Source organism: Piliocolobus tephrosceles, chromosome 9 (assembly GCF_002776525.5).
Source record: "Piliocolobus tephrosceles isolate RC106 chromosome 9, ASM277652v3, whole genome shotgun sequence".
NCBI classification, from domain to species: domain Eukaryota; kingdom Metazoa; phylum Chordata; class Mammalia; order Primates; family Cercopithecidae; genus Piliocolobus; species Piliocolobus tephrosceles.
In genome coordinates this window covers 54,202,387-54,215,459 of record NC_045442.1, presented here as the reverse complement: position 1 = coordinate 54,215,459, position 13,073 = coordinate 54,202,387, and the positions used below count along the sequence as shown (strand labels likewise).

At 39.9% G+C, this 13,073-nt stretch overlaps 1 protein-coding gene across 2 annotated transcripts in view; it reads left to right on the top strand.

The window, feature by feature from the left end:
- Positions 1-272: 272 nt before the first annotated feature.
- IPMK (inositol polyphosphate multikinase) overlaps positions 273-13,073 on the top strand; it is a 75,674-nt gene continuing 62,873 nt past the window's right edge. For both annotated transcript variants that reach the window (XM_026454834.1, XM_026454833.1), the window contains exon 1: positions 273-819. In XM_026454834.1, coding sequence (XP_026310619.1) covers positions 630-819 — 190 coding nt within the window. In that variant the 5' untranslated portion in view covers positions 273-629. The remainder of the gene's footprint in view (positions 820-13,073) is intronic.

Genomic DNA, 13,073 nt, shown 5'->3' with positions numbered 1-13,073 from the left:
CTTCTCTGAGCTGACGCGCTGATAAGCGTGTTGAATGAATGAAGCCACAGCAGCACGCGTGACTTCGAAATGCCCGCGAGGTGGGGGTGAGAAGGAACACGAGTGCGCTCGCCCCATCCCTGCTCGCCGTCGCCAGGTCCTGGCAGCGCCACGCGCCTTCCCATCTGATGGCCGGGGGGTGTCCTGTCGGACGACCTCTGGGCATGCTCAGTAGCGGCGGTGCAGGCGGCGTTGACGCGCGCGCGGCAGCTGAGGGGACTGGAGGACGGCGGGAGGGGGCGGGGGCGCAGGAGGTGGGGCCGCCGTCGCCGTCAGGGCCCCAGGGAGCGCGGGGCGCCGCTGCTGCTGCTCTTCGGCTCGGTTCTGTCCACTGGGCAGCGCCAGGGCCAGCGGCTGCGGCGGCAGAGAAGCAGGAGCCGGGAGCCGCGCTCCGCCGAGAGTTGGGCAGAGGAGCGCCCGCGTCCCCACGGCGTCATGGGCCCCCTCCCCAGGCCTCAGCGGGCACCAGCCGCGGGAACCCCCGGGCCTCCTCGCGCCCTAGCCTGAGCGACCCCCGGGTTCTCCGGCGCTCCCTCCCTTGCCCTGTTTTTTCCCTGCTCTCGCTGCCGCTACCGCTTCTGCTCTCCGTTATGGCAACAGAGCCACCATCCCCCCTCCGGGTCGAGGCGCCGGGTCCCCCAGAAATGCGGACCCCACCGGCGATCGAGTCCACCCCTGAGGGCACACCGCAGTCGGCGGGCGGCAGACTCCGCTTCCTCAACGGCTGCGTACCCCTCTCGCATCAGGTGGCCGGGCACATGTACGGGAAGGACAAAGTGGGTAAGTGGGGGTGGCACGGGGTTCGCCGCTCCCCTTCCGCCTCCGCGAGCCCCCTGCCAGCCGAGGCAGCCTGGCGCTCCCGGGCCCCCCTGGTGTGCACGCCAAATCCCCGGCCTCTTCCGCTGTCCCCCGAAGCCTCGCCACTCGAGCACAAGGGGCTCGGAAAGTGGGACAATTCCTAGGGTGTGGGTCGTCAGGCTTGCAGCACTGGTGGCAGGGAGAGGAGTGCCTGGTCTCACCCACCCCCCGGGGAGGTTGGGTGTTGATTGGAGACCGCGTTGTTAGTGAAAATAAGGAACTTCATTTTTACTGGACGGGGAAGTAAATTCTCCCTTGAGCACAAGGTCTGTTTATTATAGGCGAGTAGCTATTGCAAAAGAAAAGGAATGAAATGCAGATGATGCTAATCTAGTACTTCTCTGCTGGGTGCAGCTGCATAGCTGGAGGGGAAGAAAAACACTGGGCTTTTTTGGGGGGGAGGTGAGAAGGGAAGAAAGCTTGTCTGTGATTTTTCCCTGTCCCTTGAGGAGGTTTTTCTGGTGTCTCCTTGATTTCTCTGGGAGGCGTGGTTCCAGTAGTGCAGAAACTCGGATTCCTGGTAGGAAATTCACACGGATATGGTACTAGAATGATACACAAAATGTTCAACTATTCTCGTTCATTTTATAAGGCTGTACCATGGCTACTGTAATACATTTTCTGAGTTCACAAGTTTAAAGCTTATCTCAGCTTAGGAACTCTAATTCATCTAGCTTACTCGTAGTGGTTTCCTGGGCCATGATTACTTGGGTAATCTGATGGATGAGTATGTGAATATTGTGGATCTTTGACCCAGAAGAACCACTAGATACAATTTAGTTTATGCTGGTAAAATGATTCGGGTTTAGGTTGCTAATACTGACATTTTTAGACGAGGTGACTAAGACCAACCCTGGTTAAGAATGACGTGCCTAAAGTCACGTTACAATATGTTAAGAATTGTGAAACCAAGAGTTCTTCCTTGGAGTACTGTTTTTTTTCACCATGTATTGTGTTTGCTGAAACAACTCAAGACTTTTAGAAAATGGGTATTAATTTGAGTATATGCTGTTTCTCAAAGCGACATTTTCCACTACTTTTATTTTTACCTACTTTGTTTAATTGTTTGGTGCCTTTCTCCCCACTAAACTGTGAATTCATAGAGGTTACAGAGGGAATCTGTATTCTCATAGCCTTGTGCACGGACTGGGACTCAGTAACAGTCGGGAAATATTGAATAGTGAAAATTGACGGTTCTTTTAGTACACTGAGGTAAAGAAACAGCCTCCTCAAGGTGCTCAGTATAGACATTTCCTCCTGTGTGTCGGTGTCTTGTAATGAGAATTTGAGAGTACTTATGGGGTTTCAGTTAATAGAGGAATGCCTATCGATTTATATTAATAAATTGTGATTTTAATATTCCTAATAATATTCTAAATGCCTGAAAAAGTAAATGTTTCCCTAAAGGTCCCTAGAGATGGACTTATATGCAAAGGAGAATAGATTTTAGAAATCTCAACATAAAAACAATCTAAATGATAATTGTCACTTAAGAGCATAACCACTGCTTTTCACAGTATGTAATAGTGATCCCATTCAGAGAGTTATTGCAAATAGTGGCTGAAAAGTTAATTTGTCACCCAAATTGCCTAATTAAAGGAAAAGTTTAGATTCTGGAGTTAGTACTCCTTAGTTTTATTATTTCATTCCATGTAAAATCAACTTTTTTTGCAGTTTCATAAGGGTCTTTTGAGTAGGGACAGTCTTTGTGTCACCATAATAGAATGGATTGAACATACTGTGCTATCAACCTAATAAATTGTTGAATTTAATTCTCAGTTATACAATCCTGCATGTATTGTTAAGTAAAAGGATACTTGAATGATGATTATCTTCCCTATTTGTAAAATGGATAAGATGGTCACTAATTCAAAGTTCAACAGTTTTATTATGTTTCTCCACTGTCATAAGTCATGTACAGTTTAAAGAATATAATTTAGATCATGCTTTGGTCTGTCAATTGAAGTAATTCTCAGGATAAGCTTTGTTAAAGACATTATGTTGGTATTTGTTTTGTTTTTAAATTTGTGTTACCATCATTAAGTAACCAGAAATGTTCAATTTAGGACTATTTTACCTATTTCCAAAAAGTTGTTGGCTTTGCTAGTTTAAAAATTAAACTCATGGAAATTGATAGAACAAAGGTGCTTGAGCAGAAAAATAGATTTTGTTATATATGCTAAGTTACAAGCATATATTGGTAGTTCAGATATCAGTTATATTTTACATTCTTCACTAAAACCATATTTCATCAAAGTACATTTAAATCTTAGTTCTAAGAATACAAAGTATTTTGTTTTTTAAATTGTAAAAATTGTATAGTACACGGATCTTTTAGGAAAAAAATTCAGTTTGAGTAGTGCCCTTCCCCCTACTCATTCTCCCAGGGGCAATCACTGGTAACTACTTCCTGTCTATCCTTTCAGGCCTTTGTTTCTGGGCACATACATAAACACATTAGCACAGTTCTGTTTTTTCATACAAATAAATCTATCAGCAACTTTTCTCACTCATTCTGTATTATATCATGTATTATACCTATATTTTTGTACTTACGATATACTTTATTCTTTCTAAAAATTGTGTTCTACAATGTGGATTTATCACTATTTATTTATTTCTCTAATCGTAGATTTTTAGACTTTTCACCATTTGTTTGCTGTGATAAGTAATGTACTTATTAAACATTCTTGTATATTATAGCATACCTTGCACATTGTGTACCTATCTCTGTAGGAAGTTTTCACAAAAAAAGATCTATATAATTTCCCAAAACTGACCAAAGTTAGCATAAATATTTTTCTGCATAACATTCTTTTAATATCAATTTCTTTAAAAAGTCCTTAAAGTTTTAAACAAATGATGGAAATCTGATATTTATTTCTTGATCCGATATAAGATGTAGAAATGCGGCAGTCTATAGGGAAAACAAGGATTTAAACTGGTAATTGTTGTGGGGGAGAAAGACCTACAATTATCTTGGCTTAGTAGTCTCTTTTGATTAGATATCCTCTGAAACATTGACCTAAAATTATTTCAACCCTTTGGAAAAGTTGCAAGAACAATAGAAATTAACATTTTGCCAAATTTGTTTTATTATCTTTCAATACAAATGATGTTTTCTTAACGATTTGCAAGTAGGTTGCATACATTATGTCACTTTACATGTTAATACTTCAGTGTGTCTTCCTTAAGAATGAGGATATTCTCTTCTGTAGCCACAGCACATTGATCAACTATGGGAAATTTAACAGGGATATAATACTTGAATCTGTAGTCCATATTCTCACTTTGTCAACTGTTCCAATACTGTAATGTCTTTTGTCACATTTGTTTTTCTCAGTACAGGATCCGGTCCAGAATCATTTATTGCAATTAGTTGTTATGTCTTTTAGTGTCCTTTCATTTGTAACGGATCCCCAGCCTTTCCCTGTCTTTCATGACGTTGTCATTTTGAAGAGAACAGGCCAGTTATTTTATGAAATGTTCTTTAATTTGGGTTTCTGATAGTTCCTTATGATGGGATTCAGGTGATACATTTCCAGCTGGAACATTGTATAAGTGGAGGCTAACAATAGCTGCCCTTTAGTAGTGGATTAATTCTGGTTGTCTGATTCAAGTGTAGTCTGGCTTCTTCAGTATATAATTTTGTTTGTTTTTTGAGACAGGCTCTTGCTCTGTCACCTAGGCTGGAGTGCAGTGACATGATATAGTTCACTGCAGCCTCAAACTTTAGGGCTCAAGCAATCCTGCCTCAGCCTCCTGAGTAGCTGGGAGTATAGGTGCACACCACTAGGCTAGGCTAATTTTTTTTTGAACAGAGTCTCACTGTGTTGCCCAGGCTGGAGAACAGTGGTACAGTCTTGACTCACTGCAACCTCTGCCTCCCAGGTTCAAATGATTCTCGTGCCTCAGCCTCATAAGTAGCTGGGATTACAGGAGTGTGCCACCACACCCGACTAGTTTTTGCATTTTTAGTAGAGACGGGGTTTTGCCATGTTGGCCAGGCTGGTCTCGAGCTCCTGGCCTCAGGTGATCTACCCACCTCCGCCTCTCAAAGTGCTGGGATTACAGGTGTGAGTCACCGCTAGGCCAGGCTAATTTTTACATTTTTTGTAGAGATGGGATCTGGCTTTGTTGCCCAGGCTGCTCTTGAACTACTGGCTTCAAGTGATCCTTCTGCTTCAGCCTCCCAAAGTGCTAGGATTACAGGAATGAGTCACCATGCCTGACTTCAGTATATAGTTAATGTTTTCTGTTCTACAATTAATAAGCTGTATGTGAGGAGACACTTTACAGTTATGCAGCTATCTGTGTTCTCATCAACTTCACCCCTAGATTTGGCATCTGTTGATTCTTGCCTGAAGCTGTATTTATTCTGATAGTTACAAAATTGTGATTTTTTCCCCCATTCTTTCACTCCGTCTGCTTTAACAGCTAGCATTCTGAGAAATAGCTCTCCCTTTACCCCTAAGTATTTATGTCCTTATTTATAATCAGTTTGCATCATGGATTCCTATTTGATAACATGTATCATTACCCATTATGGAACTGATTTATTTGACTTTAATCACATCTCAATGTTTTTAAAAAAGAACTTATTTATTTTGTTGCTCAAATTGTCCCAAATTTGACCATTGAGAGCACTTCCTTTCTGTCATAACAGGTTTTTTAGAATTATCTCATAACTATCGTCCCCAGCCCTAGAGTCAACCATTTCTCCAAGGAGCCCTGGTTTCTTTTTGGGTGGAAAATGGTATTTAGAAACCAAGATCTGTGTTGTAATAGCTGTTGGAGTATCATTTCTTCCAGGACTTTTCAATGGATATGATTTTTAAAGTATGTGTAAATATTTTAGGAATTGTAATTTCATATTTCATTTAAACCCGAGTTCTTCCTTTCCCTTGATTCTAAATTTGTATTTCCCTTCTTCTCTAGTAAGAAACCTGGCTCCCAGTGTTATTAATATGTTTATTCTTTTGCTTAATCTTATAATTTTCAGAATTTCTACACCCATACTACTTCAGAAAACAAGCCTAGAATAAAGAATTCAGGATGAGTTTTGTTTTGTTTTCTTTTCTTTTATACTTTTAAGTTCCGGGGTACATGTGTACAAGGTTCAGGTTTGTTACATATGTATACATGTGCAGTGTTGGTTTGCTGCACCCGTTAACTCGTCATTTACATTAGATATTTCTCCTAATGCTATCCCTCCCCCCTTCCCCACCTCACGACAGGCCTCGGTGTGTGATGTTCCCCACCCTGTGTCCAAGTGTTCTCATTGTTCAATTCCCACCTATGAGTGAGAACATGCGGTGTTTGGTTTTCTGTCCTTGCGATAGTTTGCTCAGAATGAGTTTCCAGCTTCATCCATGTTGTTACAAGGGACATGAACTCATGAATTCAGGATGAGATTTTCTTATACTGAGGGTATAAACTGTGTTCAAATATTACCTGGGGCTGGGCACGGTCGGTGGCTCATGCCTGTAATTCCAGCACTTTGGGAGGCCAAGGCAGGTGGATCACTTGAGGCCAGGAGATCGAGACCAGCCTGGCCAACATAGTGAAACCCTGTCTCTACAAAAAAAATGCAAAAATTAGCTGAATGTGTTGGTGGCACCTATAGTCCCAGCTACTCAGGAGGCTGAGGCAGGAGAATCTCTTGAACCTGGGAGCGGAGGTTGCAGTGAACCGAGACTATGCCACTGCACTCCAGCCTGGGTGACAGAGCGAGACTGTCTAAAAAACAAACAAACAAACAAACAAAAGTTAGTTGGATTAGGTTTTTTGGTTTTGGTTGTTATTTCTTTTTCTCTTTTTTTGCAGTAGTAGTATTCATTTGAAATACAGTTGGGTTCATTTGTTTCTGTTTAAATTCATATCCCTGCCTCCTCAAATTTTGTTTTTTTAATTATATATTTGAAAGCTCATAACATTAACATGCTTCCAAAAAACAAAACTTTACAGAAAAGTATAATTAAAATTGTCACTCCCTTATCACTCCACCCCATCCATTCCTCAGCATCTCTTGTAGGTAATCAAGTTGATTGTTTTCTGATTTATCCTTTTTGAGTTCTTTTTACAGATATGTAAGTTTTATCTCCCTTTCTTTCTGATACAAAAGCTAGGATGCTTTATATACTGTTTTTCACCTGGTTTTTAAGAGTTAAGACTATATCCTAGAAATTGATATGTATCAGTTCTTAGAGTTCTGCCTCATTTTTTTTTACAGCTCAACTGTGCATATTCAATCAATTTCCTGGATTTGCTTTTGGCCTTTTATTTTCATTGGCTTGTTTATCCTACTTCACGGTCTTGATTCAAGTTGTTTTGTAATAAGTCTTCATGCATTCCACTTACTATTTCAAGATTGTCTTGGCTTTTTCTGGTCCTTTGCATTTACATACAGATTTTAAATCAACTCATTACTTTTCCTCAGAAACCCGATGAAATTTTATTTGGCATTGCCTTGAATCTGTAGATTGCTTTGGTGAGAATCGATTTCTTTACAATATTGAGTCTTCCAATACTTGAACATGGTATATCTCTCTATTTAGTCCTTTAATTTCTCTCAGTGAGTCATAGTTTTCAGTGTACAGGACTTAAATATTGTTTACTAGGCTTTTTCCTTAAGTATTTGCTTTTACTGTAAATTGTACTGCCTTAAGGTTTTTTTTTGAAAAAAATTTAAATTTAATAAAAATATGCCAGAATAGTACAGTGAACTAATGTATGCCATTCATCTGGATTTATCAATTGTTAATACTAATTTTGCCACATGTGCTTTATTACTCTCTGTATATGATGATTGTGCATAAACATTTAAGAATAAATTTTAGACATCATAACCTCTTTCCTCTAAATAATTGTGTATATGCCTAAAAATAAGACAATTTTCTTACCTAACCATAATAAAATTACAAAATTGAGAGTATTTAGCATTTGGGTTTTGCCGTTATTCCAGTAATATCACTTACAACACTTTCCCTCATCCAGGATCACACATTACATTTCGTTGTTATGATTCTTTCGTTTCCTGTTATTGGGAGCACTTCTTTCTGTATCTTTCATAACCATGGAATTTTTGAAGAATATAGGTATATAACATTTTAGAATGTCCTTTAAATTCACTTTGTCTGAATGTTTTGTCATGATTATATTCAGATTATGCATTTTTGGTGAGAATATTATATGACTATGTCATGTCCTCAAAGCATATCATAAGACATAAGATGTCAGTTGCATTATTGGTGATGTAACTGATCACCTGGTTAAGTGATTTCTGCCAGGTTTTTCCACAGGAAAGTTATCATTTTTGCTGTTAAGTAATTTGAGAGGAATATTTTGAAACTGTTATATATTCTGTTCCTCATGGAACTGTACCATGATTGATAATATTTGACAGACTCACGTAGTACTATGATAATTGTAAAATAGTAATATTCTAACTAGCATTCCTGTTACATTTGTTTTCATTTTTGTTTTTTGAGACAGGTTCTTGCTCTGTTACCCCGGCTGGAGTGCAGTGGTACAATCATGGCTCACTGCAACCTCTGCCTTCCAAGCTCAAGTGATGCTCCACTTAAGCCTCCTTAGTAGCTGGGACTATATGCATGTACCACCATACCTGGCTAATTTTTTTTTTTTTTTTTTCTTGTAGAGACGGGGTTTTACCACGTTGGCCAGGCTGGTCTTGAATTCCTCAGCTCATGCAATCCACCCGCCTCAGACTCTCAAAGTGTTGGCATTATAGGCCTTAGCCATTGTGCCCAGCCCTCATTTCTATTACATTTGTTAGTTGGCATTCTATATTAAGGAATAGATTTTCCTTCTGATTCATTCATTGATTGTTAAGGTGGATTTTTTTCAAACTTCAGTGGATAGATATTATCCATTATTGTTGCTGCTTGATGTTATGGTTGTCTCAGATTTGAGCAGTGGGAACTTCAAGCTGGCTCCTATGTGTTTTTGATATTTCCTGTTTTTTCTTTTAAAACATTTTTAAATTTTCTGGCATAAAAAGATATTCCACATTCCTTTTGTGTTTTCCCTGTCTCGGCCCTGAAATGAGCCATTTTTCTTCAAGAAACGCTTGTTCCTTTAGGGGTAAATGGTATTTAGAAACTATGGTCTGGCCACTAGGTGTGCTCATGGTTTCTTGGGTGTGATTGCTGTTTTTCCATTCACAGACTGGACTAAGAAATGTATAATTTCATATTCTTAACCATTTGAGTTAATCCCTCTACCTATAATTTAAATTCAACACCATGAAGTTCTTTTTTGTCTCCCTCTATTCTGTATTTACATCTCCCTTCTTCCTCGGTGAGAACTCTGTCTCCTCAAAACATCAGTATATTTATTCATTTTGAAATATTTAAACCAACTTATGTTCCTGGAACGATCTAAAAGAACCATTTTTTAAAATTGCATTGATTTTTCTTCATTGTCCATTTCTTAGTTCTTTGATTTTTCATTCCTATCTTTCTATTTATTTGGAATTAATACATTCTTTTTTCTGGCATCTTAAATTGGAGGCTTCCTTTTTCTTCTAATACAAGCATTTAAAACTGCACATTTCCCTTTAAGTACTAAGCAATACATTATCTGCATTTCACAAATTTTGATAGAGTTTTTATTATAATTTATATTAAAAATACTTTCTAATTTCCCTTGTGAATTTTGATACATGAATAATTAGAAGGGTGTTGTTTACTTTCCAACTATTTGGTATTTTCCCAAATATCTTATTGTTACTTCCATTGTGGTCAGAGAATATTTCCTATATGAATATTCTCTGTGATTCCAATCTTGTTAGATTTTAGATTTGTTTTATGGTCCAGCACTTAGTCAATCTTGGTAAATGCTCCATTTACATATTAAAAGAATGTATATTCGGTTGGATATAGCATTCATTCCACAGGTGTCAATTTGGTCAACTTGTTTGTTGCTGTTCAAGTTTTATATATCATTACTAATATTCTATTTTTTTTTTTTTTTTTGGAGATGGAGTCTCACTCTGTCTCCAGGCTGGAGTGCAGTGGCGTGGTCTTGGCTCACAGCAGCCTCCACCTCCTGGGTTCAAGCGATTCTCCTGCCTCAGCCTCCCAAGTAGCTGGGATTACAGGCACGTGCCACCATGCCTGGCTAATTTTCGTATTTTTAGTAAGATGGTGGTTTCACCGTGTTGGCCAGGCTGGTCTTGAACTCCTGACCTCGTGATCCACCTACCTTGGCCTCCCAAAGTTCTGGGATTACAGGTGTGAGCCACTGCACCCGGCCTATTCTATTTGTTTTATCAATTGTTGAGAAAGTAATTATGGATTTGTCCTTTGTGGATTTGTCTGCCCTTTCAGTTCTGTCAGTTTTTGCTTCATGTATTTTGAAACACCAAATAATTTTAATTTAGTACACACATATTTAGAATTTTTGTATCATCTTAATGAACTGGCCTTTTTATTGTTATGAAATGTCTCTCTTGATATATAATGTTCTGTTTCTTGTAGTCTGCTGTCTCTAATACTATGTGGTCTGATATATAATATTACTATATCAAACGTTCTTATGAGCAATAATTGCATGATATATCTTTTCCATTCTTTCACTTTTAACTCATCTGTGTCTTTAAAAAGTGTCTAGGGGTTTGATATTTTTTAGTCTGTTTCGGATTCTCTGAGCATCTTGGCTGTGTGTTTTTATGTTTCTTAATACTTTTAGAACAATTCAGGCATTGCCTTTTCAATATTTTCTCAGTCTCTTTCTCACATTTTAAAAATGTTCTTTATTTTATTTTATTTTTTTAATTTATTATTGTTTTTGAGACAGAGTCTTGCACCATTGCCCACGCTGGAGTACAGTGTTGTAATCTCAGCTCACTACAACCTCTGCCTCCCAAGTTCAAGAGATTCTCATGTCTCAGCCTCCCAAGTTGCTGAGATTACAGGCGCATGCCACCATGCCTGGCTAATCTTTGTGTTTTTAGTAGAGACAGGATTTCACCATGTTGACCAGGCTGGTGGTCTCGAACTCCTGACCTCAGGCTATCAACCTGCCTTGGAGTCCCAAAGTGCTGGGATTACAGGTGTTAGCCACTGGGCCTGGCTGTTAAAATACCCTGTGTTTAACTGAGATTAAACAAAATCTATTATTCTCTTAGTATGTATATAATGTATATACTTTCTTATATCACAGGTTTTCTTTTCTAATAATAAAAGCAAAATATGTTGTTTTCATTTGTTTTATTCCGTTTGATTTTAGAAGCAGGGTCTTTTACACTCAGACCAGAGTGCGGTGGTGTGATCACAGCTCACTAGCAGCCTCAACCTCTTGGGCTCAAGTGATCCTCCCATCTCTGCCCCTCAAGTAGCTGAGACTACAGGCATGTGCCAACATGCCTGGCTAATTTTCATTTATTTTTTGTAGAGATGGGATCTCACTATGTTGCTGAGGCTGGTCTTGAACTCCTCAGCTCAAGTTTTCTTCCTGTCTTATCAGGGGAACCAACCCCCAGTATTTCAACATAAGTTCTTTTCTATTTTCCCTAAGTGTTGGCTGGTCTGAGAAATAAAGAGAAAGAGTACAAAGAGAGAAATTTTACAGCTGGGCCTCTGGGGGTGACATCACATGTCAGCAGGTTCTGTGATGTCCCCTGAACCACAAAACCAGCAAGTTTTTATTAGGGATTTCAAAAGGGGAGGGGGGTACGAACAGGGAGTAAATCACAAAGATCACATGCCTCAAGGGGCAATAAAAGATTACAAGGGCAGAAGAGCAGAGCGAGATCACAAGGCCAGGGCGAAATTAGAATTACTGATGAGGTTCCATGTCCTACTGGGCATGCATTGTCTTGATAAACATCTTAACAGGAAACAGGGTTCGAGAGCAGACAACCGGTCTGACTAGAATTTGCCAGGCTGGAGTGTCCTAATCCTAGCAAGCCTGAGGGCACTGCAGGAGACAAGAGCGTATGTCATCCATTATCTTCAACCACATAAGACAGACACTCCCAGAGTGGCCATTTTAGAGACCTCCCCTTGGGAATGCATTCCTTTCCCAGAGTTATTCCTTGCTGAGAAAAGAATTCAGCGATATTTCTCCTATTAGCTTCTGTAAGAAGAGAAATATGACTCTGTTCTGTCTGGCCCTGCAGGCAGTCAGACCTTATGGTTATCTCCCTAATTCCCTGAAAATCGCTGTTATCCTGTTCTTTTCAAGGTGCCCAGATTTTATATTGTTCGAACACACATGCTTTACAAACAATTTGTGCAGATAACGCAATCATCACAGGGTCCTGAGGTGACATACATCCTCAGCTTGTGAAGATGATGGGATTAAGAGATTAAAGACGGCCGGGCGTGGTGGCTCAAGCCTGTAATCCCAGCACTTTGGGAGGCCGAGACGGGCGGATCACGAGGTCAGGAGATCGAGACCATCCTGGCTAACATGGTGAAACCCCGTCTCTACTAAAAAATACAAAAAACTAGCCGGGCGAGGTGGCGGGCGCCTGTAGTCCCAGCTACTCAGGAGGCTGAGGCAGGAGAATAGCATAAACCCGGGAGGCAGAGCTTGCAGTGAGCTGAGATCCGGCCGCTGCACTCCAGCCTGGGTGACAGAGCGAGACTCCGTCTCAAAAAAAAAAAAAAAAAAAAAAAAAGAGATTAAAGACAGACATCGGAAATTATAAGAGTATTGATTGGGGAAGTGATAAATGTCCATGAAATCTTCACAATTTATGTTCAGAGATTGCAGTAAAGACAGGCGTAAGAAATTGTAAAGGTATTAATTTGGGGAACTAGTAAATGTCCGTGAAATCATCACAATTTGTGTTCTTCTGCTGTGGCTTCAGTCGGTCCCTCTGGTCTGGGTCTCTGACATCCCACATCACTGTCTCAGCTTTCCAAAGTGTTGGGATTATAGGTGTGAGCCACCACACCTGGCCAATATATATTTATCATAGAAATTTCCAGGAGAAATTTACAAAAAAGAAAAAACAAAGAAATATAAATTACCTAGATGGTGATATCATCAAGATGGCAGAATAGAAGATCCCCTAGCATCACTGCTTTCATAAAAATACAATTAGAAACCATTCAAAGACAAGAGCACCAGCCTGAATACACCAGAACTCGGAAGAATCAGAGAAATCCCCTGTATCCACAGACATGAGAGAAACCTTGGCT